Consider the following 25,216-nt stretch of genomic DNA (forward strand, 5'->3'; position numbering starts at 1 on the left):
ACCTCCATATCATCCATCTCCATAGTCGGAGGTATCTCTGTCCTAAGAGGGTAAACCTGCTATGTCCCGTCATAGCATAGCCGCTCTAACTCCGTAGTAACAAACACGTTGTGCACAGCAATCTGGAGATACATGAACAAGACTCGTCTTGTCTCTCATTGACATGTCTAAAACACAATCAATACCAAATCATCTTGTACCTTAGATACATGCATAGGGTAGACCAAGCCACTCCGGGCTCCCTGTAAAATCACTAGCAATTTGCAATGCATCTAGAAAGACAGCTTTTTAAGCAGTATCTAACACAGATAATCTGTTGACTATCTTGTTGAGATCAAAATTTGTCTCAACTAAGGAACATGGCACACATTTTGACTAATGATGTGATGTGAAGGGGAAGATCGCATCCTCATCTTGCAACCAACGGGGAGAAGTGCCACCTCTCAAAAACTTTAGAGGTAGAAGTAACATCACTGTCACTGGCATCCGACACCTCTCTAGCATGTGTCAAAACCACATTTGCATCTCTCATACATCATTGTTGTTGCCTCATACGTCGAAAGCAACAATGCCTAATGTGCCCAGTGTGACCACAATGCCAACATCGCATATATTGTTAACTATGAGACCGATGTCTCTCACGAATGGTCACTATCGACTCTAAATTGTCACACATGATGGATGTCATATCAGTGTAGCGCATATGCAACAAAATTGTATAGTGACAAAACCAAAACTATGGCGAGAAATCCTGAGAGAAAACCGGCAGAGTCTTCCCTGTAGACTAAGCAAAATCTCAATCGGTAGAATTTCCCCTACAAACTAAGCAAAATCTCAAGCATAAACTGCTTCAAATATGTCAAAGTGGAAGATCGCCTCGACCACTACACAATCATAACTATGATCAACCGCATCAAATTGATGCTCGCATATGCGTAAAATGACTCTACAATATAATGTACAGTGTATCCACAACTCACATCTGTGCATGATCGAGCGTCAAACAAGAGATATGAAAGCACAAAAGAGTCACTAAACTAATTGAGCTCAAAACTGGGGATAAACAGCTCAACCGAGCATAAAACACATAACCATATACGCAAGTAATGAACAAACACAATGCTCAAAAATGCATCCCACAAAAGTACGTGCAAAGTTTAATAAGTGTGAATCTTTGTACTTCTAACATGTAAAGCCTAATAGAGCTCAAAACCCACTACCTGTACCGCGTAACCACACGAAATCTCACTCCTACAAGAGTGGATACAAAAACACTAAATCCGTGTCCAAACAGACAAAACCTATCAAAGTGAGACTCAAAAATCGATCACTATCAAAGTGGGAGTAAATCGCAACCACTAAAGCATCAAAGAGTAAGTTGCAAACACATAGAAACTATAGCAAGAAACGGAGGGAAAAGGCCAGAGTTTCCCTTGTAATTCAAGCAAAATTTCAAAAAAATCTCACCAAAACCACATAGACTATAAAAAAATACTCGGTCTCACAATAGCAAATCCACATATAGACATACATCAACCGCCAAAGCTATGGCAAAATGAGTTTGATTTTGCACAAGGAGCTCTTCGGAAAAATCCCATGTTCGAAACAAGTATACTTGTGAATGTTAAACTATGAGCTATAACTATCTCACATGTATCCGCATATGGCGCCCATGATCATAAAAAGCACAAATCCGCACATAAAACTCTCTGAAAAAACCCAGATAATCTGTGCATCATAAAATCCGCACTGGAAAAATACACCTATGAGCAGAAAAACCTCGGCAGAATGTTCGTTGACCAGAAAAGTACACACGCTAAAACCTCGATCAAAAAAGTGATTCTCGATCGGAACTCCAATTCTCTCCACATGTGCGTTGATGCCGAATCTTTGCCTCTGAGTAGGGTGCTCAAAAAACCATTTATCAAGAGACCCGAGAAGAGCTATGGATGTGCTCTGTTCAATCCCTTCGACTACAATCAATATGGGGCAAGGGTGGTCGAAGGTAGGCCGAGAAAAGCCACTGATGTCGAGGATGTCGAGTGTGGGCTAGCCGATGCTAGGAGTCAAAAGCCGATGTTGCTCTATGTCTCCAATGAAATGAATCTCCGATGCCAAAGGAGGGTAAAACGATGTCGAGAAGAGCACTCAATGTCCTCTTCTAATGTCAAATGGAAGTGTCGTAGGAGAGCCCAAAAATTAGCTCTCAGCCTCTCTCTCTCTCTCTCTCTCTCTCTCTCTCTCTCTCTCTCTCTCTCAAGGTCCAATGTCAATCGTGTGTTTCAATGCTAAGAGCTCTAGGTGTCAAAGTGTCCATGAACCTATTAAAGTAGACCACCTTGCAGGTCCCAAATCTACTTAGAATTTGTAAGAACTTCCTTCTGCAAAGTTGAAGAGCACAAAAATCGGTTAGCTCTAGAAAAACGAGCATGAAATCTTGCTTTTAAGTGGGAGAAAATTGAGCTGCAAAAAATTTTGCTATATACCCACGACCTACAGACAGTCTCAGCACTCTACATCAATGAAGAATTTGGAAAAACTTTCATCTACAAAGTTGTAGCGCTCAAAAAATTAGCTAGAAACTTGGAAGACTTGCTGAAAGAAGCTCTTTATACGTGGCAAAATACATATGCAAAGATGGACTAAACGTTTTGTTGCAAATCTTTCAACACTTACACTCCCAATGCTCGTGTGAATTAAATGCAAGCTCACACCTGCTCCTATACTCACTCTGAGAATGAAGCTCACCTAATGCTTCTCCACTCCAATCTACTCCATATCTTAGTGGTCTCACCTGCACCAAGCTCCAATGGTGATCGCCAAAATGGCCATCTACTCGGCAATGCACCAATGCTTGCATGCCACAAAGTGAGAGGTTTGTACATGACCTCTTGTGTAGAACCAAGCTTTGGTACCAATTGAAAAAGCGTGTGTGTGGGGGTGTGTGTGTGTGCGAGAGAAAGAAAAGAGAAGGAAACTATGTGTGGGTGGAGCTAGCCTCTCAATTAGAAGACTGTGAGAGCTCCTTATTCTTTGTACATGGGGGAAATAAATGGGCGGTTGGACACAATGGTAAGGCACACCGCCTTTACCTCAACAGGATATTTCATACAAAGTGCTTGTTTTGCAAAAATTTGCACTGTCAAAAAACATGTAGGAAACGTTATTGTTGCCGGCCATGGGCATTAATTGTACATGATACAAATAGTCCACCCAGGCACATTTATAGGACAATGACATGTCGAGGGGTTTATGGTGGAGAAAATGTCTTTAGCATTACACAATTTGAGCTTGACAAGTTTTAAAAAGACCAAACAAAACATAATTTTCCCAAGTAGAGGTAGGAGAAATAGCAAATCCAAAAACAAATCTTTCAAAGAAGGAATCTAAGAGAGAATTAATAGGAGTCCATGAGGGTGAGGTAAGCAATTTTCTGAGGAATCAAGAACTTTAGGCTTTAGCTCTTTCTTGTTCCACCCTTCCTTTTTGGCCACTATGGAAATCAGAGCTTGAGTCCCTAGTCAAAACCGTTCGTAGAAATTGTCCCAAGTCCCCTCCAAGAGAATTGGGTGGTACTTGTTGAAAGAGGGCAACATTCTTGACATAAGTTTTAACCCTCTCCTTGTATAACAAATTCATAAGCAATGTCTTCACCATGCCTCTATTGCAATCCTATCAAGGAATTTGAATGAGTTAGCAAGAAGGATGACAATGACTTCGAAAATCATGAGCCACAATACATGGTCAAACCGGAGCATGTTTCCATATGTGCAAGCCTCACCTTCCCTAATAAAATCACAACCATGTTTGATAAAGGGTCTATGAATATTCCACAATCGAGTCATATAAATTTGGTCTCTTTCAAAAAGAGAATTGATCCCTTTTCCCCCAATGAACGTCCTTAGTGCATCTATGAGTCTCAAATTGAGAGAGTGAGAGGCCAGAACCTATCAATTCATGAGGACTTGGTGTGATCCCAAATTTGGCCACCCCTTTCTGTGTCATATAGCAGGGTGAGGAGGAAGCCTTCATTTGATGCAAGCTAGCAAGGCAAAATTTCCAAAGCCCTGAGCTTTCTAGCTCTGTCGTCAAGAGCGTACCGAGGATGAATGGGTGGTAGTAGGTTTAGTAAGGAAAGGATTCCAACAAGCCCTTATTCTCGGAATCTTTAGTTTTAGTAAAGAATTTGAGCTCAAAATAACCTCAAGTTAGATATGAGCACAAGCATGGCACAGGGATTCCTTCCATCTATCTTAAGCATTTTGATCCTAGTTGAAGCATGTTGTTATCAAAAAAACAAATAATTGTGTTGTGTGACCACATCTAATTAGTATAAATAGAGACTATTTTTGTGCAAATTGGTTTATTTCTTTCTATAGAAATCTTTGTATCTCTTCAATTTAAAATCATGCCCGGCAACTCTTCAAGAACAGTAATACCCCATATGTTTCATGTAAAGGGAGATATCTTGATAAATTTGTGAAATACCTTATGGTCAGAAAAGGTTCCAAATGACTTAATTGTGTTCTTGACAACGCTCTAGAGTTTAGAGTGCTAGTCTTCTTCGTTGTTTTTACATTGTTAATTGCTGGTTCTAGTTCTCTTTATCAAGCAATGATAACGTGTTGTAATAGCTTCCCTATAAAGCTGAAGTAACATGCAGGGCAATTGGATGTAGACAAGTTGTATGATGACACTCGTGAGGGTGTTTATTTAACTAGATAAAATTTCATCCTCTTCCATGGTAGGCTGGTGAAGTATGCCAAAAAGCACCAGAGTAGCATGTCCAATAGATCAAGTATAGAATGCAGTTAGTAAGTCAATTCAATAGCCAAGGAAAAGAGGTGGTAATCAAAGTCATAGCTCCTGTTTTGATCTTTTAAGTCACATGGTGAACATAAGAGGTATTATAAGCGGAGTTCTCATCGCCCAATACGTGGACAAATTATTTTCATCACATGAATTCCTCCTCCTGCTCAAACCTTAATGCAGCCTTATGTCGAAAACAATCACATCAATTCTAAAACACCCATATTCTCCTTTTGTTTTGAGTAACGGACGTATAAATACACAATAAAAACTCCCCTAATTCTCTTAAATTACGGAAAGAACAAATTGGTGTTGGACTTGAATTTCTCCAAAATTTCCAAAATGCACCACTCGCAAGATATAAATGTTAAAAAGATGCAAATTACCAAGTGCCCATCACCATATTACCCCTCCAGCTTTCCAATCAACGAACTCATGCCCAACAGAAATCCACTTTATAGACGAAGAAGGTACAAAAATTTCTAGACTGCAAAGTTTCATCCGATAAATGGACATTTCCAGCAAAGGAGCCCAGAAACATGACGCACGAGCGCTTTTCAATTAAAATTGAACAGCAGCATAACTATGATTAAATACCTGCTAGATTATGTTTTGTAATAACCAGTTCACCCTACTGCTCATTATCAAGGCACACAAGTAATGGAAAATTATCAATCTCCTTTGTACAACAAGCAGAGACTCAGACAGTTCCCTATCACCTTGTGCTACTGGCCATTGCTGTCCTTTACATGGAACACATTATTGTAGTGTTGACGAACTTCTGACACACTTACCCTGCTACAGTATAAATTCTCACTCCAGCAATTAACAACAGTTTTACACAAGCACAAGCCAGGTCGTGTACAAAGACAATGCCAGATAGACCTGCTTCAAGTCTAATAAAACATAAAGGCAGCTTTTCCCTTTTTAGTGTCTTCTTTGGGTGAATGTACCTGTTTGCAAATAACACTTCAGACTCCACAAAGGTTCTGCAACAATGCAAAACAACAGCATATCCCTTGGGTGCTCCTGCAACAAAGCCAACACTGCCATACACCTGATGGAATCAACTTACAATCCCACCCAAATCCCGGAAACGTGCTAAATTACATGTACTTTATTCACAAGCTAGCTTGGTGTCGAAGCTGCTGAGGCAGATGGCAAATGCTTGAAACGCAGACAGCGGGTATCGGTAATCCATGGTAAACATGTCTTTGCCAACTTTACCAAACTGCAACAGAACTTTATCATAGTCACTTTGAGAGCTGGGTTGCGCCGGTTCTGCTGTAGCAGCCACTAACTGGAAATTCTTCACGGAGGCCACCGTAACGCGTCCTCGAAAGTTAAGACACCAACACTGTAGTTGTTCGTGCCACCTGGGAGCCTTGTTTTTTAAGATAAGCGGTCCATCCTTGGACATGACATTTTTCAGTAAGCCTTCCGCATCAGTGGTGCTGAAATCCGAGTAAGAGGATTTTGAGCCAAATGAGGGAAGTGTTGACAAAGTATACTCTAAAGCAGCACTTGAGAATTCGACAGGGGTGGGGGCAACACCCCCGGTTCAATTGCAGATGCTGGTATTGAATGCATAATGCAGTGCATCCGCCTGGGTCCTCTGGTGCCCAACACATTTAATTCATAGGCAACATGAGCTACATTGTAGCTTCCAGCAGGCAGCCGTGGTGACACTTGTTTTGAGCCAACTCGGCGACCTGCCTTGTTGAACGACGCCACTGCCCCACTATGTGGAGGCTGGCTATCATAGACGGTAAACTTTGTGCCTAGAAAGTTTGACCTGTATCATAGAGAAATCCAAAAGAGGTCATTGCATGCTCACTATGCCCTTGACTCCTCGAAATCAAGTGGATGCTCACCTGAGCTTCCCTACATACGTATTGCTTCCCCTTGACATGTCATCCGGGTTCAAGGAAATTATGTAATCTGCACTAGTAGCTCGCCTGACCTTTCTCGCTGCAAGAAGAAACTTTCCACTTTCCACCAGAGCTGCACAAGTGAACATAAGTCATTGATACACCTCAAAGATCAACCACCTCACATACGTCCATTTACAGGTTTGAAGTACGCCATTTACTCTCAATTTAGGACAACTTACTTGTAGTGAGTCCAAGATATAGATGGTATGTCGAATTACTGCTGTCACGTTTGATAAAACATTGTATGGTTGTGTCTCGGGGACCAGGCTGCAAGTAACCATGCATTAACATCCATCCATTGCTCTCTCTCTCTCTCTCTCTCTCTCTCTCTCTCTCTCTCTCTCTTTTTTGTGGGGCTTGACCCTTGGTATTACAAAGAGATAACACGTTGGTAGTGAAAAAACCCCTGGGTTATAACAAGATTACAAAACTGAAAAGACAAAACACCAATAAAAGTCAGTCTAGAATAGAAGTGATCTGGCACTTTTGTGAGTCTGTCCGCAGACCGTGCATGTCCAAACACTTAGATTAGATGCATATCCTCCGGTTGCACACAGCATGATCATCAGAATCCATCAGGGGAATTTTCCAGTGCATTAAACCTATTTTCCCTATTTTTGACATTTTTCACTTATTTATCAAGTGACTTTTGTTGGGAACTAGGTAGGGCAATTTTGCTAATGAAATATATGAGGAAACCAGAGCTAGCACCTCCTGGCAGAAGAGGCAGCAGGAGCATTGCTCAACAGGCAACTTCTCAAGCAAGAACCATCATAGCCAGCGTTTTCATCTCCTTGGAGACTTCGCGATTTCAGCCCACAGATCAACGTTTTCCCTCATGCATGCTAGCGTTTGGGACACCAGCAGCCAGCGTTTGTAACCAGCCATCAGCGTTTTCAAAAGGCATCTAAGACCAGCGTTTTACACGCAGCAGAAGCGGCGATTCAGCCTCAGAATAGAGTTTCCAAGCAGGCCATAATCAGCGTTTTCAAGACCAGCAGAGCAGAGCTTATAGACAGCATTACTCAGCGTTTTTCAACAGCCATAATCAGCGTTTCCAGACAGCAGCAAGCAGCATTTTCAGCAGCGATTAAGAGGGCAGCAAGTGGCGTTTTTGAAGCAGCAGAAATTCAGCAAGAAACAGCAGCAAGATCAGCATTTCTTTCAGCACCATGTACAGCAAAAGATAGAGATTCGGGTCGTCGTCGCCGTCGTCGTATTCGCTCATTGCATAATAGCTTTCCAAGTTTGCATCGGTGTCTTGTACCAAATTGTGCAATCAATAGCATAGACCTCTCTCGCCATCAAGAGAGGGGCCTTCAGAGGAGGGTTTGACAACTCCTTGGTGTCGTATTATTCTCTCTCTTTCCCTCGGTCTCACCACCTTCACGCACAGTGTCTATTCACTTTGTTTGCGATCACTTGCACGAAAGGCTTTCTCATTAAGGGCACGGAAGGCTTTCCCTTCCGTAAGTAAAAGGAACCTTGAGCACGATCGGATCACTCATCTTGAGAAAGAACAACATTCACTTCCGCTGCACCTTACATTGGTATCAGAGCTTTGGCAATGTTTTGTATCACTCAAGGAAAGAACCATAGAATTTTATTCTTTTTTGCTTGTTGCGGTCGCACCTAACCCAAGTCCACTTGGGCGTGTTGCTTCCTAATCGTGTTTTTGAAGGGTGACAAGAAACCCAAGAATTCTGAAGGGCTTGTCCAACCTCCCCTTGTGCCTCTTTTTACTCATTGAGAGCGGACCGTGCACTTGGCGGCCGGCCAATCGACGTGAGGTGGGAAAAAGCAACCTTGGTGTGAGCGCAAGGTCGTCAGTGAGCGCCAAGAACGACAGGCAACCTCTGAGGAACAGATGATTTGTGAGCGTGAACAAGCGCGCTTGGCGGACAAGGAACGAAAAGAAAGAAAAGCAGAACGAAAGGCAGCTTTGAAGCGTGAGCGTGATGATGCGCGCTTGGCGGCCGAAGAAAGACGAGCGGCCTTGGAGGCCGATCGTGAGACACGGAGAGAATTACGCATGCAAGAATTGGTTCGACGGGTTCTCGCCTCGAAGTCCGAGCCAGCCAAAGATGTTGGTAGTTCATCAAGTGGCGCAAGCCGAGATTTGGACTCCAACAACCCAGTCACAGAGAAGTTGACTTTCAGTACGTATGATGGTCAGATGGATGCTACGGTTATTCATTCTTGGTTGCATCAATTTAATGCTTATTTTGCGACAACTAAGAAGAAAGGGAATAGCAAGGTTTTGACGGCAGCCATATACCTTGCCGGTGATGCCATAAATTGGTACCACGCATGGCAAGAGGCACAGTTGGCCGCGCACCTCGAGGAAGCCGACGAGGACACACCCCTTTCCTTCAATTGGGCCGACTTCCAAGACAAGCTCAAGGCGCGGTTCATGCCACCACAATACCTAGCACGTTTGAAGAACGATTGGCACGCTCTCAAGCAAAATGGTATGCCAGTTATGTCTTTCTCTAATCGTGTTTTGCAGCTCGACACCCAATTACGCAAATCTGATGATGAGCGCAAGGAGGCTTTCATTTTCGGGTTGGACGACTATATCAGGTTTGATGTCGAAGTCCTCGACCCAATCGATCTCAACAAGGCGGTAGCGATTTCTCTCGCACAGGAGATGAAGCACAACAAGGGAAAGTCTAAGGAAAACAAGACTTCCACAAGTACCTCTCAGACTTCGCAGATCCCTCAGAACGGTAAGAACGGTAAGAACGAGCAACTCTTCCCCCTTGTTATCCAACACAACCTACAAGCTACATAGTACAAGCTCTAGCCATAAGCCTCTCAATGCTCTAGCCTCTCATCTCCATGTGCTTCCATTGAAGGCTTGGAGCTCTCGACAGTCAAGTGGGCTCAAGCTCTCGAGTCTCCATCTTCTCTCCCTTGGGTCTCTCTCCCTCGAGCTCCCTTGGGTCTCTCCTTCTCCCACCCCCACCCCATCCTTCCAAGTGCCCCCCTCCCCCCCCCCCCCCCCCCCCTCTCTCTCTCTCTCTCTCTCTCTCTCTCATCTATTAATACATCATACATCATACTAGTAGCTACTAGCTACATACTACATAATGCCGCCTCCTCTTCATGAAGCCTTTGAGAAGCATTGCCGATATTTTAGGCGGGTGGGGGGCAAGCAAAACGCTTGCAAGTGGTGGTGCAAATATTGCCCAAAAGGTATGACCTCTTCCGTCACCCGTCTCATCATCCACTTGACAAAGATGGGAGGACAAGCAGGCCCATGTCCTAATATCCCCGAAGATATCCTTGCGGAATGCAAGAGAAAGTATCTTTCATTGAAGACACACAAGGGTAGAGTCACCTCGGATGAGTTCGTGTCGCCAGATGTTGATAGCTCCGATTCGGAGGAAGAGACCTCTCCAACTATGTCCATGGCTACCAGTGCCACCGCGGCCTCATGTGATGGTGGTGCCTCCTCCAAGAAGTCCAAGGGGTCTTCAAGTGATGGTGGCCGGCCTCCGAAGATGGCAAAGCAAGCTTCTCTTGCGAAATCGGTGGGTGGATGCTCTGGCTCCTTGTCTTTCCTCAAGGAGAGACAAAGAATCGCGGAAATAGAGATTGCTTGCACGGTGATTGAATGCAATCTCTCCTTCAACATTCTTCGGTTGGTGTGATGGAAGAGGATGATCATAGCAATTGCGGCGGTTGGTCCATGCAAAGGGTGGACGGGTGTGCCATATCACGACATGAGAACAAAGAAGCTTGATGAAGAGAGGGCAAGGATTGACAAGTCACTTGAGCCCGTACGTGCGGGTTGGGCAAAGTATGGATGCTCTATTCTCTACGATGGAAGGAGCGACCGCAAGAAGAGGGACATCATCAACATTCTTGTTTCTTGTCCTCTTGGCACGTACTTCTTGTGGGCGGTGGATGCGGGTTCGAGTGGGAAGAAAGTGACCCGGGCATTCATTTGGAAGCACATCCGTCAAGCCATTCTTGAGGTAAAACCGTAAATCGAGCCTTTATGTCTTGAGCAATTGCCAATGAGTCCTATGTTTTAACTTTTAAGTTTTAACTCTTTTTGTCAAAAATGCCTCTTGTGTAGGTTGGTGCGGAGCATGTCGTGCAAGTGATTACCGACAATGCTTCAAATTGCAAGGCAATGAGTAAGAGGCTAGAGAAGGAATTTCCATTCATAGTATGGACTCCATGTGCCTCTCATTGCCTTGACCTTCTCTTTGAAGACATAGGGGAGCTAGGTTGGGTGAAAGATATCCTCAACCAAGCACTCTCCATCATCAATTTCATCAATGGCAAAGTGAGGGTGCTTGCCATTTACCGCACCTACTCCGACCTTGAGTTGAAGAAGCCATCGGCCACTCGCTTTGCCGCCATGTGGCTACTTCTAGAGCGGCTCTATGATGTGCAAAACAAAATACAAAAGATCATGGTCTCCGATGAGTTTGAGTGGATGAACGGAGAGTCCGCCGCTTCACAACAAGATGCAAAAGCCATTCAACGGCTTTGCTTGCGGGAGGAGTTTTGGCAAGAAATTAAGGGTCTTGTCATTGCGATCTTGCCCTTGTACAAGGCTCTCCGCATGACCGACATGGAAGGGGCAAACTATTGGGCTTCTATGGCACTTCATGGAGGAAGCTTACAAGGAGATTGAGAAGTCTACAATCCTAGATGGGGCTCCTGATGGAACACAGTATAACTACATATTTATTATTACATAATACATTCTCTATATATCTAGATTCTACATGCTTGTTTCTCTACTTAGTACATTTCCTCTGTCTTCTTGTAGTGATTACCTCGAGGACTCTCCCAAGAGAGACGACATTCTCCTCCTAATCAAAAAGCGGTGGGATTGGATGAAGAGACCTATCCATTACTTTGCGGCTCTCTTGCATCCGGCTTACAAGAAGCCGGAACTCTTTGCAAATCAAGAGCTTATTGAGGAGCGCAACAATTACGTCTTTAAGGTGCTAAAAGAAGAGAACATTGGAGCATTTCTCCAAGAGGTAATCAACTATAGCGACCAACGAGGCACCGCATTTACTTCCAACTTGTGTTGGAAGCGGCAATCCTTGGTGAAGCCTCTATTTTGGTGGGAGAGCTTTGGCTAACAATTGCCCACTCTCGAACAACTTGCTTTGAGGGTTCTTGGCCAAGTAAGCGACAAGCCTTAAACTTTTACATTTTGTGCTTAATCTCTTCAACTATAGTCTCTTATAGCTTATGCCTCTCTTGATGTGTTTTAGGATTGCTCATCGGGAGCATGTGAGCGTAATTAGTCCGCATACTCCCTCATCCACACCAAAATTTGAAACAAGCTCTCAACGAAGCAATTAGAGCGACTTATCTATTGTCGCTCCAATTTACGCATGTTGCGCTCTATGCATGAGATGCCTATGGCTCGACAGGTATAAATTATAAATTATAATCACAACTCACTCCATTTTCTATACTCTAGTCTTTAATTAGTTTGAATATACTAATTATGTTTTCATTGTCCAATGTTGTAAATGTCAAATAGGTCAACGTGGATGAGCTCACACTTACGATTGACACTCTAAAGAGTGTCAACAAAGAGCAAGACCCTGAGGAGGAAATGATATTTCGTGAGCTCTACTTGGAGCTTGAGGAGATTGATCGCTGGGTTTCTCGCACACGATCACGCAAGAAGGTCGTCATCCATGGAGTTACATCGGCTACAAGAGGCAGAGGTGCCAGTGCTACAAGAGGTAGAGGCAGAGCATCAACAACACCCACGGAGGCTCCTAGGACCTATGTGGGGCGAAGCTCCGGAAGCGGCTCTTGTGTGGCAGCCATCACTATGGAGGATAGAGAGCCTCGAGAGCCAACGTATGATGATGAAGGCAACCTCATTAGAGATGGAGATTATGAGCCGTCATCCTTCGACTCTTGTGAGGAAGAGGATGATGTTGATGAGCAAGGCTCAGAAGAGGAAGATGAGGAAGATGATGAGAGCACTAGTGACTAGTGACTAGTGACTAGATTCTAGAAGCTCTTAGACTAGTTACTTTAGACTTTACTATTTAGTCTCTCCATTATGGTGTGCCACTTTTTGAGTACTTTGTAGCCCTTGCCACTTGGTCCCCCCACTTTTTTGTATCATCTTGAGTCTTGACTCTCTACTTATCAAATTTCAATGAACATTTTGGTTTATGTAATGCTCATTCTCTTTAGTCTTTGAGTCTCGACTCTTTACATTGTAGTATTGTAACTTGTAATCTATACAAATGTCAAGTTTCTTTAAGGCCTACGCCTTAGACTTGAGAATTATTTGTTTTTTAAATTTGAACGTACATAACGTCATCGTACATCATAAATTTTTTTAGTTCGTTTAGTACCGCACATCATCGTACGCGTACAAAACGTACGGGACCGTACGAGACCACTATGGAACTAGGTAGGGCAATTTTGCTAATAAAAAATATATAAGGAAACCAGAGCTAGCACTTCCTGACAGAAGAGGCAGCATGAGCATTGCTCAACAGGCAACTTCTCAAGCAAGAACCATCATAGCCAACGTTTTCATCCCCATAAGACTTGGTGATTTCAGCCCACTGATCAGCGTTTTCCCTCATGCATGCTAGCGTTTTGGACACAAGCAGCCAGCCTTTGTAACCAGCCATCAACGTTTTCAAAAGGCATCTCAAACCAGTGTTTTACACGCAACAGAAGCGGTGATTCAGCCTCAGAACAACGTTTCCAAGCAGGCCATATCAGCGTTTTCAGGACCAGCAGAGCAGCGCTTATAGACAGCATTACTCAGCGTTTTTAACAGCCATATTCAGCGTTTCCAGACAGCAGCAAGCAGCGTTTTCAGCAGTGATTAAGAGGGACAGCAGGTGGCGTTTTTGAAGCAACAGAAATTCAACAAGAAACAGCAGGAAGATCAGTGTTTCGTTCAGCACCATGTACAGCAGAAGATAGAGATTCAGGTCGTCGTCGCGTCGTCGTCGTATTCGCTCATTGCATAATAGCTTTCCAAGTTTGCATCAGTGTCTTGTACCAGATTGTGCAATCAATAGCATAGACATCTCTGGGCCATCGGGAGAGGGGCCTTTGGAGGAGGGTTTGACAACTCCCTGGTACCGTATTCTTCTCTCTCTATCTCTCAGTCTCAGCACCTTCACGCACAGTGTCTATTCACTTTGTTTGTAATCACTTACACTCTCTCATTAAGGGCACGGAAGGCTCTCCCTTCCATAAGTAAAAGGCACGATCGGATCACTCATCTTGAGAAAGAACAACATTCACTTCCGCTGCACCTTACAGATACTTGCTAGAAATAGACTAGGGAGATACATCAAAAGCTGGATACAAAGGAGCAAGGGAAGAATGCAGAAAAGAGTTACCATGCAAACAGCCCACCCACAATGTTAGCACTCATAGGAAGCCGAAAACTCCACCACCAAAAATACACATTCCCAATCTTCTAGAATTCTTTGTTTGCCATTTAAGTCTCTGCAAAACCGAGTGTTAAAACTCAACTTTCCCTCTTTATTGTCTTGTGTTGTTTGCAGAAACGCCTAGCCGTTCGAGTCCTCTCACAAGAGATAGTGCTACTGGTGTATGTGAGAGGAATTGGAGTACTTGGACTCTCCACAACATTGAGCGATTAAGGTTTTGTCATTGCAACTTACAACTTCTAGACAAACTTTGGGATTCCCCTGAACCTACACAGGTCAATGTCCATTGAGAAGGTGCGTAACAATCCAGATATCCCATAGCACGAGTGTGATCTGTATGCATTGCTCTGTGAGGAGGCTATGACTCCAGCCCATGAAACGAGGAGCCAGCAACAACAAAGGGAAGTAGCTGGAGTCAGTGGCAAAAGTGTAGCTTCACCTTCAACAAGTGCACAACAGTCCTCTTCCTCTTCTAATGAGAAGAGCGAAGAGGATGAGGCAAAGGATGACGGAGATAATGATGATGAGCAGGATTGAGCTACGAGCATGATACATACATCGGATGTATCGGATGGCTAGTGTTGGGCTTGAGTCTTGGCCCAATGGATTGATTATTATTATGATTATGGACCCTATCTTTTTGTTTGTGCGGTGATTTATGTTTGCAGTTGCCACTGACCTTTGATTGAGTCACATTTTGCTATGTATTCTGACATTTATGGTTGAATTTTATGGATATTATGACTCTTGTAGCTTATGCACAGTCATATATTTTGACTTGTGACATGCATGATGAATCTTGTAAGTTGTACCTTGGTTCGACACTATGTAGTATGAAGATCTAGTTTCTAATTTGAAAACGGTCTACTATCTATGAAGCATTACGTTCGAAACTTTTCAATCATGTCTTCTTGTATTTCAATTATGAATAAGGCTACTTGTTTTACAAAATACATTGTTTGTTATATTTCTTGACCGTTTTTGCCTCGGGCGAAACTCCGAAACACCGGTTTTCCCATTTCCGTTTCAAGTGGTGACTATGGTATAGAAGCCATAAGAGTCACTCTCATGTACCCATTGAACCTTGGTGTGTGGGGGTGTGTGTGTGTGTGTGTGTGTGTGTGTGAGAGAGAGAGAGAGAGAGCAATACACATTGAGTGCAGAGTCCGCACACATAGCAATGCAAGCGCATAAATAAGAGACTCGGGCTATTAAAAAATACATGGAGAAAAAAAAGTGACATGCAAATTTTTTACGCCCAAAAAGAAAGGTTAGGTTCTCCCGGAACAGATTGGTGGGAAACAGCTGGTCCGTTTCTTCAGGAAAGAAATGGCGTTTCTTGTTACTATGCCCACACCCCCAACCCACTCCTCATACCACCCACAACCCCTACCGATATGCCATGTCTCCAACAAATAGGGGAAACAAACCAATAAAACGAAACAATGAAAATAGAAAGAAACCAACGAGAAGAAATGGAAAAACAACACACATACGCCCCACAATAAAAATAACACGAAAGAAGTATCAGCAAACAAAACACATACACCCTTTCGCTATCCTTGACGATGACATATGGTGACATCATCCTCCTGCACGACTTCAATGCCCAGACGGGCAATGCTCAGATAGTCTTCTATGAGACGCTTAGAGAGATGGATGTAGGAGATTTGAGGCTTGACAGACATTCACAGCACAGAGAGTGGACAAAGTATGGGACACATCTCACAGAGATGGCGACTACACACACGGTTTGGCCATACTTAATGGCCTACAACGTTTTCATAGAGCGGCTGATTTCACATGCTTTCCACATAGGGCAGCACAGTGGACTATGTCATGGCACAGCTGAGCTTCATCCCTTGCATTCACGATTTCACGGTAGGACCTAGACCATTAGGTGTAGCAATGGATCATGCTCTCTTGACACTTTCCGTCTCCTTTCAATACAATGCAGCCCACGTGTCAAGAGGGAGGACACATACCCGCTATACATTTACACCAGAGACTGACTCTGTTTATACAGAGCAGACCTACGCTAAGACTCTCAATGGCGGAGATCGCCACTTTATTGACTGAGGCATTGCATGATGCAATAGCAGAGACATACCCACACACTCAACCTGATGAGAGACACGACATTCTTGCAGCATGCCTCTGAACAGTTGGAATGACGAGGAGTGTAGAGAGACGAAAGCACAGCTTCAAAGGGATCTTCTCCTAGGGCTCATCAATCACAGACAGTCTAGGATAATCTTCCAACTCCTTATGCGACATAAGAAGTGAGCGTCCCTAGCTCAAATGGAGCAAGATTTATACCAGTTGTTCTTGAATAGAAACTCAAGAGAGGCATCGTTTCTTTCATGAGCACTCCCCTCCCCTAGTGATTACTTCCCCGGATGTGTGGGGTCGGTATGCAACATCCTTATATACGGTCTCCAGAAAGACACCCCTTCTAGATCCTCCTGAGCCATGCCCATCTACGAGTACCTTCTTAAGATACCACTCAGATGGTAAAGTCGGCCATTGACAATATGAGGACAAGGGTAAATGATCATGATGGTTATTATGTCCCGCTCATAGGAGAGGGGATCTAGCCCAAACGCCGTCGAGATGGGCGTCCAGTGTCCGGGCCGACGTAGTGTGAACGGCCAGTGTGGCCGACCATTATTATAAAAGGGAGACCAAGGCCTCATTTGCAATTATCGACCCCCACTGGCAAAGTGCCAATGGTTAGCCAGCGAGGCTAGGAGTGCGCGAGGTCACCTCGAGGAGGTGAGGCCGGGTGGTATGGGACGCTCGGTCTTACAGGTGCACGCCTATGTCCTCAGACGTTGGCCCCAACACGGAGGAGCTGCCGGATGGTGGCTATGGTCGGGTGGTTCGTCCGACGCGTGTCTGTAGGAGGTCCGTGTAACCGGAAGATCCACTCCCTGGGTACGTTTCATGGTATCAAAGCCGGCTTGGCTGCACGAGGGACCGTATGCACACCTACGGATCAGTTCGAGTCGGGGAACCTCGAGTTCGCATTTTTAGTAATTAACCACTGAAATGTGTTTTTCTTCTCATAAGCTTGTGTGCAGGTGATGTGTTGCTGATTTTTACTGACTTTCCAACGGAAATCAGATTTTCATTTACAGTTGCTGATTTTTATTTAAAAACAACAATTTCCATTGGTCTAATTGCTGAATTTTACTGCTTTTGCATAGGAATCAAAGAATTGATTACTTTGCATGTGATATTTCTACTTACTTTATCAAAATTTGTGTTGCAGTGAACTTCAGCAGACCATGCTCTCTCTGTCGGATCAAAGACAGTGAGAGAGAGTCTCTCAGCAGCGCCGAGAGAGAGAGAGAGAGAGAGAGAGAGAGAGAGAGAGAGACTTTCTCAGTAGGCGTCGAGAGAGAGAGAGAGAGAGAGAGAGAGAGAGATAGATACCTCTCTGTGTAGCGTGAGTTCCTCTGCAGAGAAGGAACGATTGCTAAGCTGCTGGCGTGGACAAATTTTGCAGTGCTGGCTCCTCACTGGCGCCCCTTTCGCATGCTGGTCACAGGCAACCACACGCTCAGGTGATATCTCCATGCGACAGCACACTGCCTTCGAATTTTTTTTGCTCTGGAAGTTCTGCGTTGGGTTTTTTTACTCAAGAGTTTTTTTTTTAAGGTACTTTAATTTAAGTGCCCCATTTTTAAAGGCCAGGACACTTTAACTTTTAAAATTGAGTGTGAAACCTGCAGACTATTAAAAACCCACTTACAGAGAGTGAGTTTTTGCAACAAAAACTCAGTTTTTGGCCCCCTGTCTCTCTCCCACCGCTCCTCTCTCTCGAGAACCTGCTCCTGCGCTTCCGCCATCACCCGCTCGCCTTCGCACGCTCACACCGGCGCGTAGAGCTCCTCGAAGTTCAACTTTTCGCGACCAAAAGTGCAAAAAAGGCCCCAATTTCGCGTGAAACCTTCAATTTTTCACGGATTTTGCCATCGATTCCTCTAGCTAGGATGTGCAACGTGACGACGCGCCAGGTAATGTTCAAATTCCGTTCACGCATGCTCTATACACATGGATTACAAGTACCTTCCAGAGCTTCGACCAACGTGTTACCGCTCTGGAAAACGCGAACGTTCAGACGACCATTCGCTTGGCCTCTCTCGAAGGGGTCGTGCAAGGGCTTAGTTCCCGACATACGGCTCCGGAAAATACAGCTCAATCGACGACTGCGCGTATTTCTGAGGTGAAATCCATCTCCAGCAATTGTGGATGCAGATTGCTGCTTTTGGGCGTTCACAAGGTGGTCCAACCGCCACAATTCCGTACAAAACTACAAATTTCTTGGGAGAGGAGAAAGAATGTACGGAATTGGATGTAAATAATTGGTTGCATCAGTGACCACGTATTTTGATCTCCATGGGAAGCATGATGAACGGAGGATTTAGACGATTCCTCTCTATTTGCGCAGTAAGGCGCTTACCTGGTAGAGGATTTTTTCCGAATGCCACGATGTTCCTAGCGCTAGGCACCCAGGCATCCAAAGAACTTTAGCTTTGATCAAGCAATGTTTCTATTGGCCAAGAATGCGCTCTTACATAGAGGGCTATGTAAAGAAGTGCGCTCAGTGTCAGGTCAATAAAGCAAGGCCTTAGGAAAGCTGGCTTGCTACATCCATTGAAAATCCCAGATGTCAAGTGGCTAAGTGTTTCTGTAACCGGCCTGTTCACTTAACTGGGTGGTAGTCCGTAAACCTTATCTAGCTTTCACCCAATTTATTGTCGCCCACTTAACCTGTACTTAAAGACACAGTAGAAAAGAGAGGTACACGCTGCTAGAACGCACCTGTATTCGAGACCAACACCAGATAGGCCCCTAAAATAGACGCCCCTTTCGGTATTTCTTTATTCTTTAAGAAGGAAAAGTTACAAAATAGAGTCCTGAAGGTTTCCACCTGTATCCCGCTAGGTGGCTACTGTTCCAGCAAAATTTCGGCAACACAACGGCCCAAGAACTTGCTCGGAATAAACCCCCATGCTTGGACTCACTTCCAATGAGCTAAACCCTCTGTTTTCAGCCCAAAACAGTAAATTCCTGCTCTCACTATAATTTACTGTTTTTTACCTGTTTTCAGCCCTAATCACTCCCATTACTGTCCTCTGACAGTTAGGCACTGTTCCCAATGCTTCTGGCACTGCAATGGCTGAAAAACAGCCCGTAAACAGTCCAAAACAGCACCTAATTTGGGGCTGAATTTGCACCTTTACGGTGAGGTTATCACCCTCACCTGTGCCTACTTTGGAGTAGCAGTTAGCTACTCCCGTTCTTGTTCAAAGAGGCTCTTGCCTCAGCATAAAAGCATAATGCCACACAACTGTACATGAGGTCAATTGAAGAGCCCTCTTGTGGGGCATCACATTAGTGTGCGTAGGGGAGAGAGAGAGCAATGAAATGTGCACAAGGCATCACTCTTGCACTTCACTCTACATGAAAGGGAAAGCAAGCATTCAATAGCTCTTCACCTGTTGCAAGCTGCTTAAAAAAAAGTTTGCAAAAATCGGCCCTTTTGTAAAAACGAGCGCTACTTCTCTCTCTTGGAAAGTGTGCCAAAATGTGCCACTTGGCACTCATGTGTGCAATTTCCCGTTCCAGCCTTCAGGTCTAAAAAGATCTTAAATGGCACGTCAGTTGACTTAGCGGCAGAGCAATGAAATGTTCCCCTCGACATTCCGGAGCTAATGACGCGAAGACCTTTCACGGTCCAAAAATAGCAGTTCCCTAAATTTTAGAAGATGCTGCCATTAGACTCCCACTGGTCATCTTACCATCTTTGCAATGTAGCCCAATTATCGGGTAATTTTCTACTGGCAACCCCACCTTAGCTAGCCTTAGCAATTATGGCAATTCTGTCCGTCCGTTTCACACTATGCAACTCTCGGGCCTTTAGATTTCCAGAGGGGTGCTTCTAAAAACAAGTCAAATAAAGTTTCTCCCGAAAGAAAATCAACAAATAAAGCTACACAGACTCGTGACAGTTTCCATGGACTTCATCGTTGGTTTGCCAAATACTAGTCGGGGCAATGACGCTATTTTGGTTGTGGTCGATAGACTCACAAAAATGGCGAAGTTTATACCAACGAAGTCGACAGTAAAAAGCCATGAGTTGGCGGTTTTATTTGTTGATCATCTTTATAAGTTGTATGGTCTGCCAGAGGATATCGTCAGTGATCGAGATACTAAGTTCACTGGCCGATTTTGGCAAGATGTGTTTGCTCATCTTCAGACGAAGTTGAGTATGTCGTCTTTTAACCATCCCGAGTCCGACGAACAAACTGAGAGGATGAATCAGACGTTAGAGGACATATTGAGAGCCTATGTCTCTCAAAGATTGGCACCCCTTTCGGTATTTTTTTTTATATTAATTTGTGTTCAAAGTAAAAGAGAGTAGGCAGGCGCTCACTCTCAGACTCTACGTCCAGATGCTCTGAGTTGTGAGGCCCTACCCACCTATTTAAATGTTTACAAGCGATGCCCAAAAGCAGAGCCCCAAAAGATTTCAATGAAAAGCCTTGCAAATAAAGAAATTTGACTCAAAAGCTTCCAAAAATCAGCCACGCAATTTCAGCCAACGTAGAACTGCTTTTTCCGGGAATTTCGGCACGAAAAGCGAGAATCCGTATAGCAGACCACGTCAACACTGTCAGCGGGAATTGTGGCGCGAATTTCGAAATCTGCCATGTGTCACCGACTGCGGAATTCCGCGGACTGTCTGCATGCTAGGAATGTGTCCGGTGTATCTCGGCATGCCACGTCACTGATTTGTGGACAAGCAATGTGTTTGTCTGGGGGCCTGCTGCCACGTCACCAGTTTGAGAACATATCCCCCTATTGAAAGAATTGTAATCGTCCTCTTGTTAGCAGACACTGTCTGTTAGTACCGATGCACTAGGCACAACACATCTAGCACATGTACCAATCGACAATCACAACATCGGACATCACAAGACATCACTTGACAAATCACATTAAAATTCATTCAAAATCTCAAACCATGATTAATCGGCAACATATTTAGCAATCGCATCTAGATTTGACCTTCTGGCATACCAAGCAACTACGTACAAAGTCGTCCACATCCTTCCTGAGTCTCGACCGAAATAAGTAACGCTCCACACCTTTCAAGGTGGTATCGATGCCGCGGTGACCTGTAATTGGTGGATAGTGGCATTCTGTCAGAACCTTTTCCCTCAACAGCTGTGTAGCACACAACATCGTTTTCTTCATCAAGTAGCCATCCCGTATGGAATATCCCGCTACTACCTCCCCATTTTGTATTCGATTGAATACATCCGAAAAATCTGGATCTGTGGCGAACTGATCGACCATGTCCTTGAAGCTTCTATGGTGAATCGCGGAAATAGCCAAGACTAACGATTTCCGGGACAAAGCATCTGCCACCAAGTTCGTATGTCCCTGCACATGGACAATCTGGAAGTGAAACTGTGACAAGATGTTAGCCCACCACATGTGCTTTTCCGAAGGTTGCTTATGTGACAAGAAATAGCGTAAACTCTGATGATCAGTAAAGACCGTAAAAACGGCTCCGAGTAGGTAATGTCGCCAATGAGTAAGAGCATGGATAACCGCAAAAAGCTCTCTCATAAATCTGTGCTTCCGACCTTGAGAACAATCGGCTCTCGTAGGCAATGACATGGCCTTCTTGCATTAAGACCGCACCCAAACTACGACCAGAAGCATCACAATATACTTTGAATGACTTTTGCAAATCTAGCAAAGTCAAAACTGGTCCCGTAGTCAATTTCTCTTTCAAAGTTTGAAAGGCAGTCACCTATGTGGATCCCCACGAGAAAGGGACTCCTTTCTATGTCAAGATATGCAAAGGGGAAGTAACCTCTGCAAATTATCTAATGAACCGTCAATAGTAAGAACATAAGCCCAAGAAGCTTCTAACTTCATGAACAACTGAACTCAGAGAGAGAGAGAGAGAGAGAGAGAGACGACACGCAACACGGAGTGGCGGAATTCAACCCCAGAGAGTATTGGCCCTAAACCTTGGCGCCCCTTTCGGTATTTCTTTATATTACTGCTGATTCGCAAAGTGCAACAGCCGAGGAGCATCTCTTGTGCAATCTGATTGCTCAAGAGTGCCAGAGAGGGCCCCCAAGGCTCATATAAAAGCATCAAATATGAAAAGCTGACCCCAAAAAATCACTTTCCTAAAATTTCGGGATTTTTCTAAAAATCCGCCGCAAATTCCGGAACGTCTGTACAGGTGCCACATCATATTTTGATGTGCAAAGTCTTTTGAGTGTGTTCTGCTTTATTTTTAATGCCTTTATGTCACTTGGGCCCCATCGGACGGGATCCCGTAAGTTGGTGGGAACTCTTCTTTAAAAATAGGCCACTCGTCAAGACTTTGTAAGTCTGTAAAACTTCTTCTTCTGCTGCTGCTTCTTCGTAGGGTTTTGGCTTCTCGACCGAAATCTGCAGGATGGCTCTGTTCTTCAGTGGCTTTGACGCGTCAGCAATTTGTTACATCTCCCCTTCTTGAAAGAGAGTAATCGTCCGCGATTACAGCATATCTGCAAAACAACTCAAGTTAGCTGGAAAAAAAAATTATGAGGGTCATTCTAAGGGACATTCAGTTTGCTCTTTTTATTAAGGAGTTAGCTTCTCCTTTCTGCTCTTTTGATCAAGGAGTTAGCTTCTCCTTTCGACTGTTTTGATCAAGGAGTTAGCTTCCAGATCGGAACTCTTAATATTCCGGCGTAGTAAAATTAGCCATCACACCCGGACCATACATATCTTCCACGGGTGTCTTGATGCACTAAAAAAATTACATGCCCAGGCAATCTCATCCAATTAGGAATATTCAATAATTGGCACATCACAATGCAGCACAAATGCTTACATATGCATGTTACAAGATATAGAAACATAAAGCCGCCAATGAACACTCTCCCCGCAAATAACCATCCAGGTCTGGGCCATGAGCTGTCCAAGGACTCCCTCATCACTCCTCCCGCAAATAACCTAAAAAGGTCCGGGCCATGAGATATAGAGGCCTTTTACAACCAAACGCCCCCCAGACCGCAGCCTGCGTCGTTTGGAGGTGCTGAGAGTAACCACTGCTCTGACTTCTTAATACTCCTCCCGCATAACCATCCAAGTTCGGGCCAAGATTTACAACAACAATACTCCCCCGTAAATAACCACAAGGGTCCGGGCCATGAGTAAAACAACACTTTTCAATCATTCAATACTCCCCCCGCAAATAACCACAAGGGTCCGGGCCATCAGTATGAACACGCATTCTCAAACATTATTTCTCACTACTCCACCCAGGAGTAAAATCACCAATCATTGGAACCAGTATTAAAACCAGTGTCAAACAATTCAAATCGACATCAAGACAGGTTTAAAACAGATAGCATCCATTTCAAACAAATTCCAAACAAGATCACCAAATAAGTTCTCAAACAGATTTGAAACTTAAAAAGAAATCTCCACAGCAATCGAGCTCAAAAAGTCGATTGACTTTCCATCTTGAAACCTGCACCAAAAATTAGGGTTGGGTTCCTTCCATGAGGTCGTAGCCGAGCATAGCATGGTCCATCAGCTCTTGGACAGACAGTGTTTCTTTGGCGGCGATGGTAGTCCCAAGAGATAGAAATCACACCGAACCTCCAAGGTCATCTGCTCGTAAAGAGATATCTACTGAGAGATGTCGAGAAATTTCAAGTTATAATCTGCTAGGGTTTTCATGGCAAGCATTTCAGGATACCCACTGCCGGACGTTGCACTCCAAAGGAAGATGTCAAAAACTATATAACTTCGGGTAAAATTTTCTTGAAAGCTTGCCGAGTACTTGGAGTATGCTGCTTCATAGCTATCAACATCTGCATGGCCCTGCCTCTAAGAAAAACAGTGACTCAAAACAAATCTTGGATCCTTCTTTTGCAAGTGATCTTAATGGCTCATGCCTTGTAAGACATCAGCGGTTTGCTATGTCTGCTCTTTCGTAGGACCGGTATGCTTTCAGAAAAGCACACGCCTGATGCTCTGATACCACTGTCACAAGACGGGCACCACGCACCAATAGAAAAGAACAGATTGAACAGACTTTTAGCACTTCAATAACAACTATTCAATAACAACTGAACTGAGAGAGAGAGAGAGAGAGATGACACGCGACACGGAGTGGCGAAATTCCACCCTAGAGAGCATTGGCCCCAAACCTTGGCGCCCCTTTCGGTATTTCTTTATATTACTGCTGATTCGCAAAGTACAACAGCCGGGGAGCACCTCCTGTGCAATCTACGCGCTCAAGAGTGCCAGAGAGGGCCCCCAAGGCTCATATTTAAAGGCCCAAAGCCTAAAAGCATCAAATATGAAAAGCTGACCCCAAAAAATCACTTTCCTAAAATTTCGGGATTTTCCTAAAAATCCGCCGCAAATGCCGGAACGTCCGTACAGGTGCCACATCATCATATTTTGATGTGCATAGTCTTTTGAGTGTGTTTTGCTTTATTTTTTAAGCCTTTATGTCACTTGGGTCCCATCGGACGGAGTCCCGTAAGTTGGTGGGAACTCTTCTTTAAAAATAGGCCACTCGTCAAGACTTTGTAAGTTTGTAAAACTTCTTCTTCTTCTGCTGCTTCTTCGTAGGGTTTTGGCTTCTCGGCCGGATCCTGCAGGTTGGCTCCGTTCTTCAGTGGCTTTGACACGTCAGCAATTTGTTACACGATGTGTCTCAAAAAGTATATCTCCGGTAAGAGAAATTCACTCTTCTTGGCATTGATTACTAACTTGTGTTCTCGCAATGCCTAAAAGACCCGTCGCAGATGTTGTCTATGTGCTACCTCATCCTTGGAGACGACTATAATGTCATCAAAGAAAGTGCCAACAAAAGATTTGTACTCTCTGAAAATCCTATCTATCATTCGGTTAAAAGTCGTTGGAGCATTGGTAAGACCAAAAGGCATCACCAAAAATTCATATAAACCGAAGCTCGTCCGAAAAGCTGTCTTGTAGACATCT

The 25,216-nt window shown here is 44.2% G+C and overlaps 3 protein-coding genes across 3 annotated transcripts in view; 1 reads left to right on the forward strand and 2 right to left on the reverse strand.

Annotated features, from left to right (window-relative positions):
* Positions 1-5,456: 5,456 nt before the first annotated feature.
* Positions 5,457-6,229, reverse strand: LOC147461941 (tubby-like F-box protein 14). Its single transcript, XM_086509403.1, has one exon. It carries the CDS (start codon positions 6,227-6,229, stop codon positions 5,927-5,929), a length of 303 nt encoding a protein of 100 aa, XP_086365529.1. The 3' UTR covers positions 5,457-5,926.
* A 92-nt stretch (positions 6,230-6,321) lies between these two features.
* The window catches only part of LOC147461942 (tubby-like F-box protein 3), a 53,233-nt gene continuing 34,338 nt past the window's right edge, over positions 6,322-25,216 (reverse strand). Inside the window, exons 2-4 of the mRNA XM_086509404.1 lie at positions 6,923-7,010; positions 6,684-6,813; positions 6,322-6,604 (exon numbers count right to left, since the gene is read on the reverse strand). Coding sequence (XP_086365530.1) covers positions 6,322-6,604; positions 6,684-6,813; positions 6,923-7,010 — 501 coding nt within the window. The remainder of the gene's footprint in view (positions 6,605-6,683; positions 6,814-6,922; positions 7,011-25,216) is intronic.
* On the forward strand, positions 9,809-14,981 carry LOC147461943 (uncharacterized). The gene has a single exon (XM_086509405.1). The coding sequence runs from the start codon at positions 12,343-12,345 to the stop codon at positions 12,733-12,735; it is 393 nt and encodes a 130-aa protein (XP_086365531.1). The 5' UTR covers positions 9,809-12,342; the 3' UTR covers positions 12,736-14,981.

This window comes from Adiantum capillus-veneris, chromosome 3 (genome assembly GCF_014529385.1).
Source record: "Adiantum capillus-veneris isolate H3 chromosome 3, ASM1452938v2, whole genome shotgun sequence".
In the NCBI taxonomy this organism is placed as follows: Eukaryota; Viridiplantae; Streptophyta; class Polypodiopsida; order Polypodiales; family Pteridaceae; genus Adiantum; species Adiantum capillus-veneris.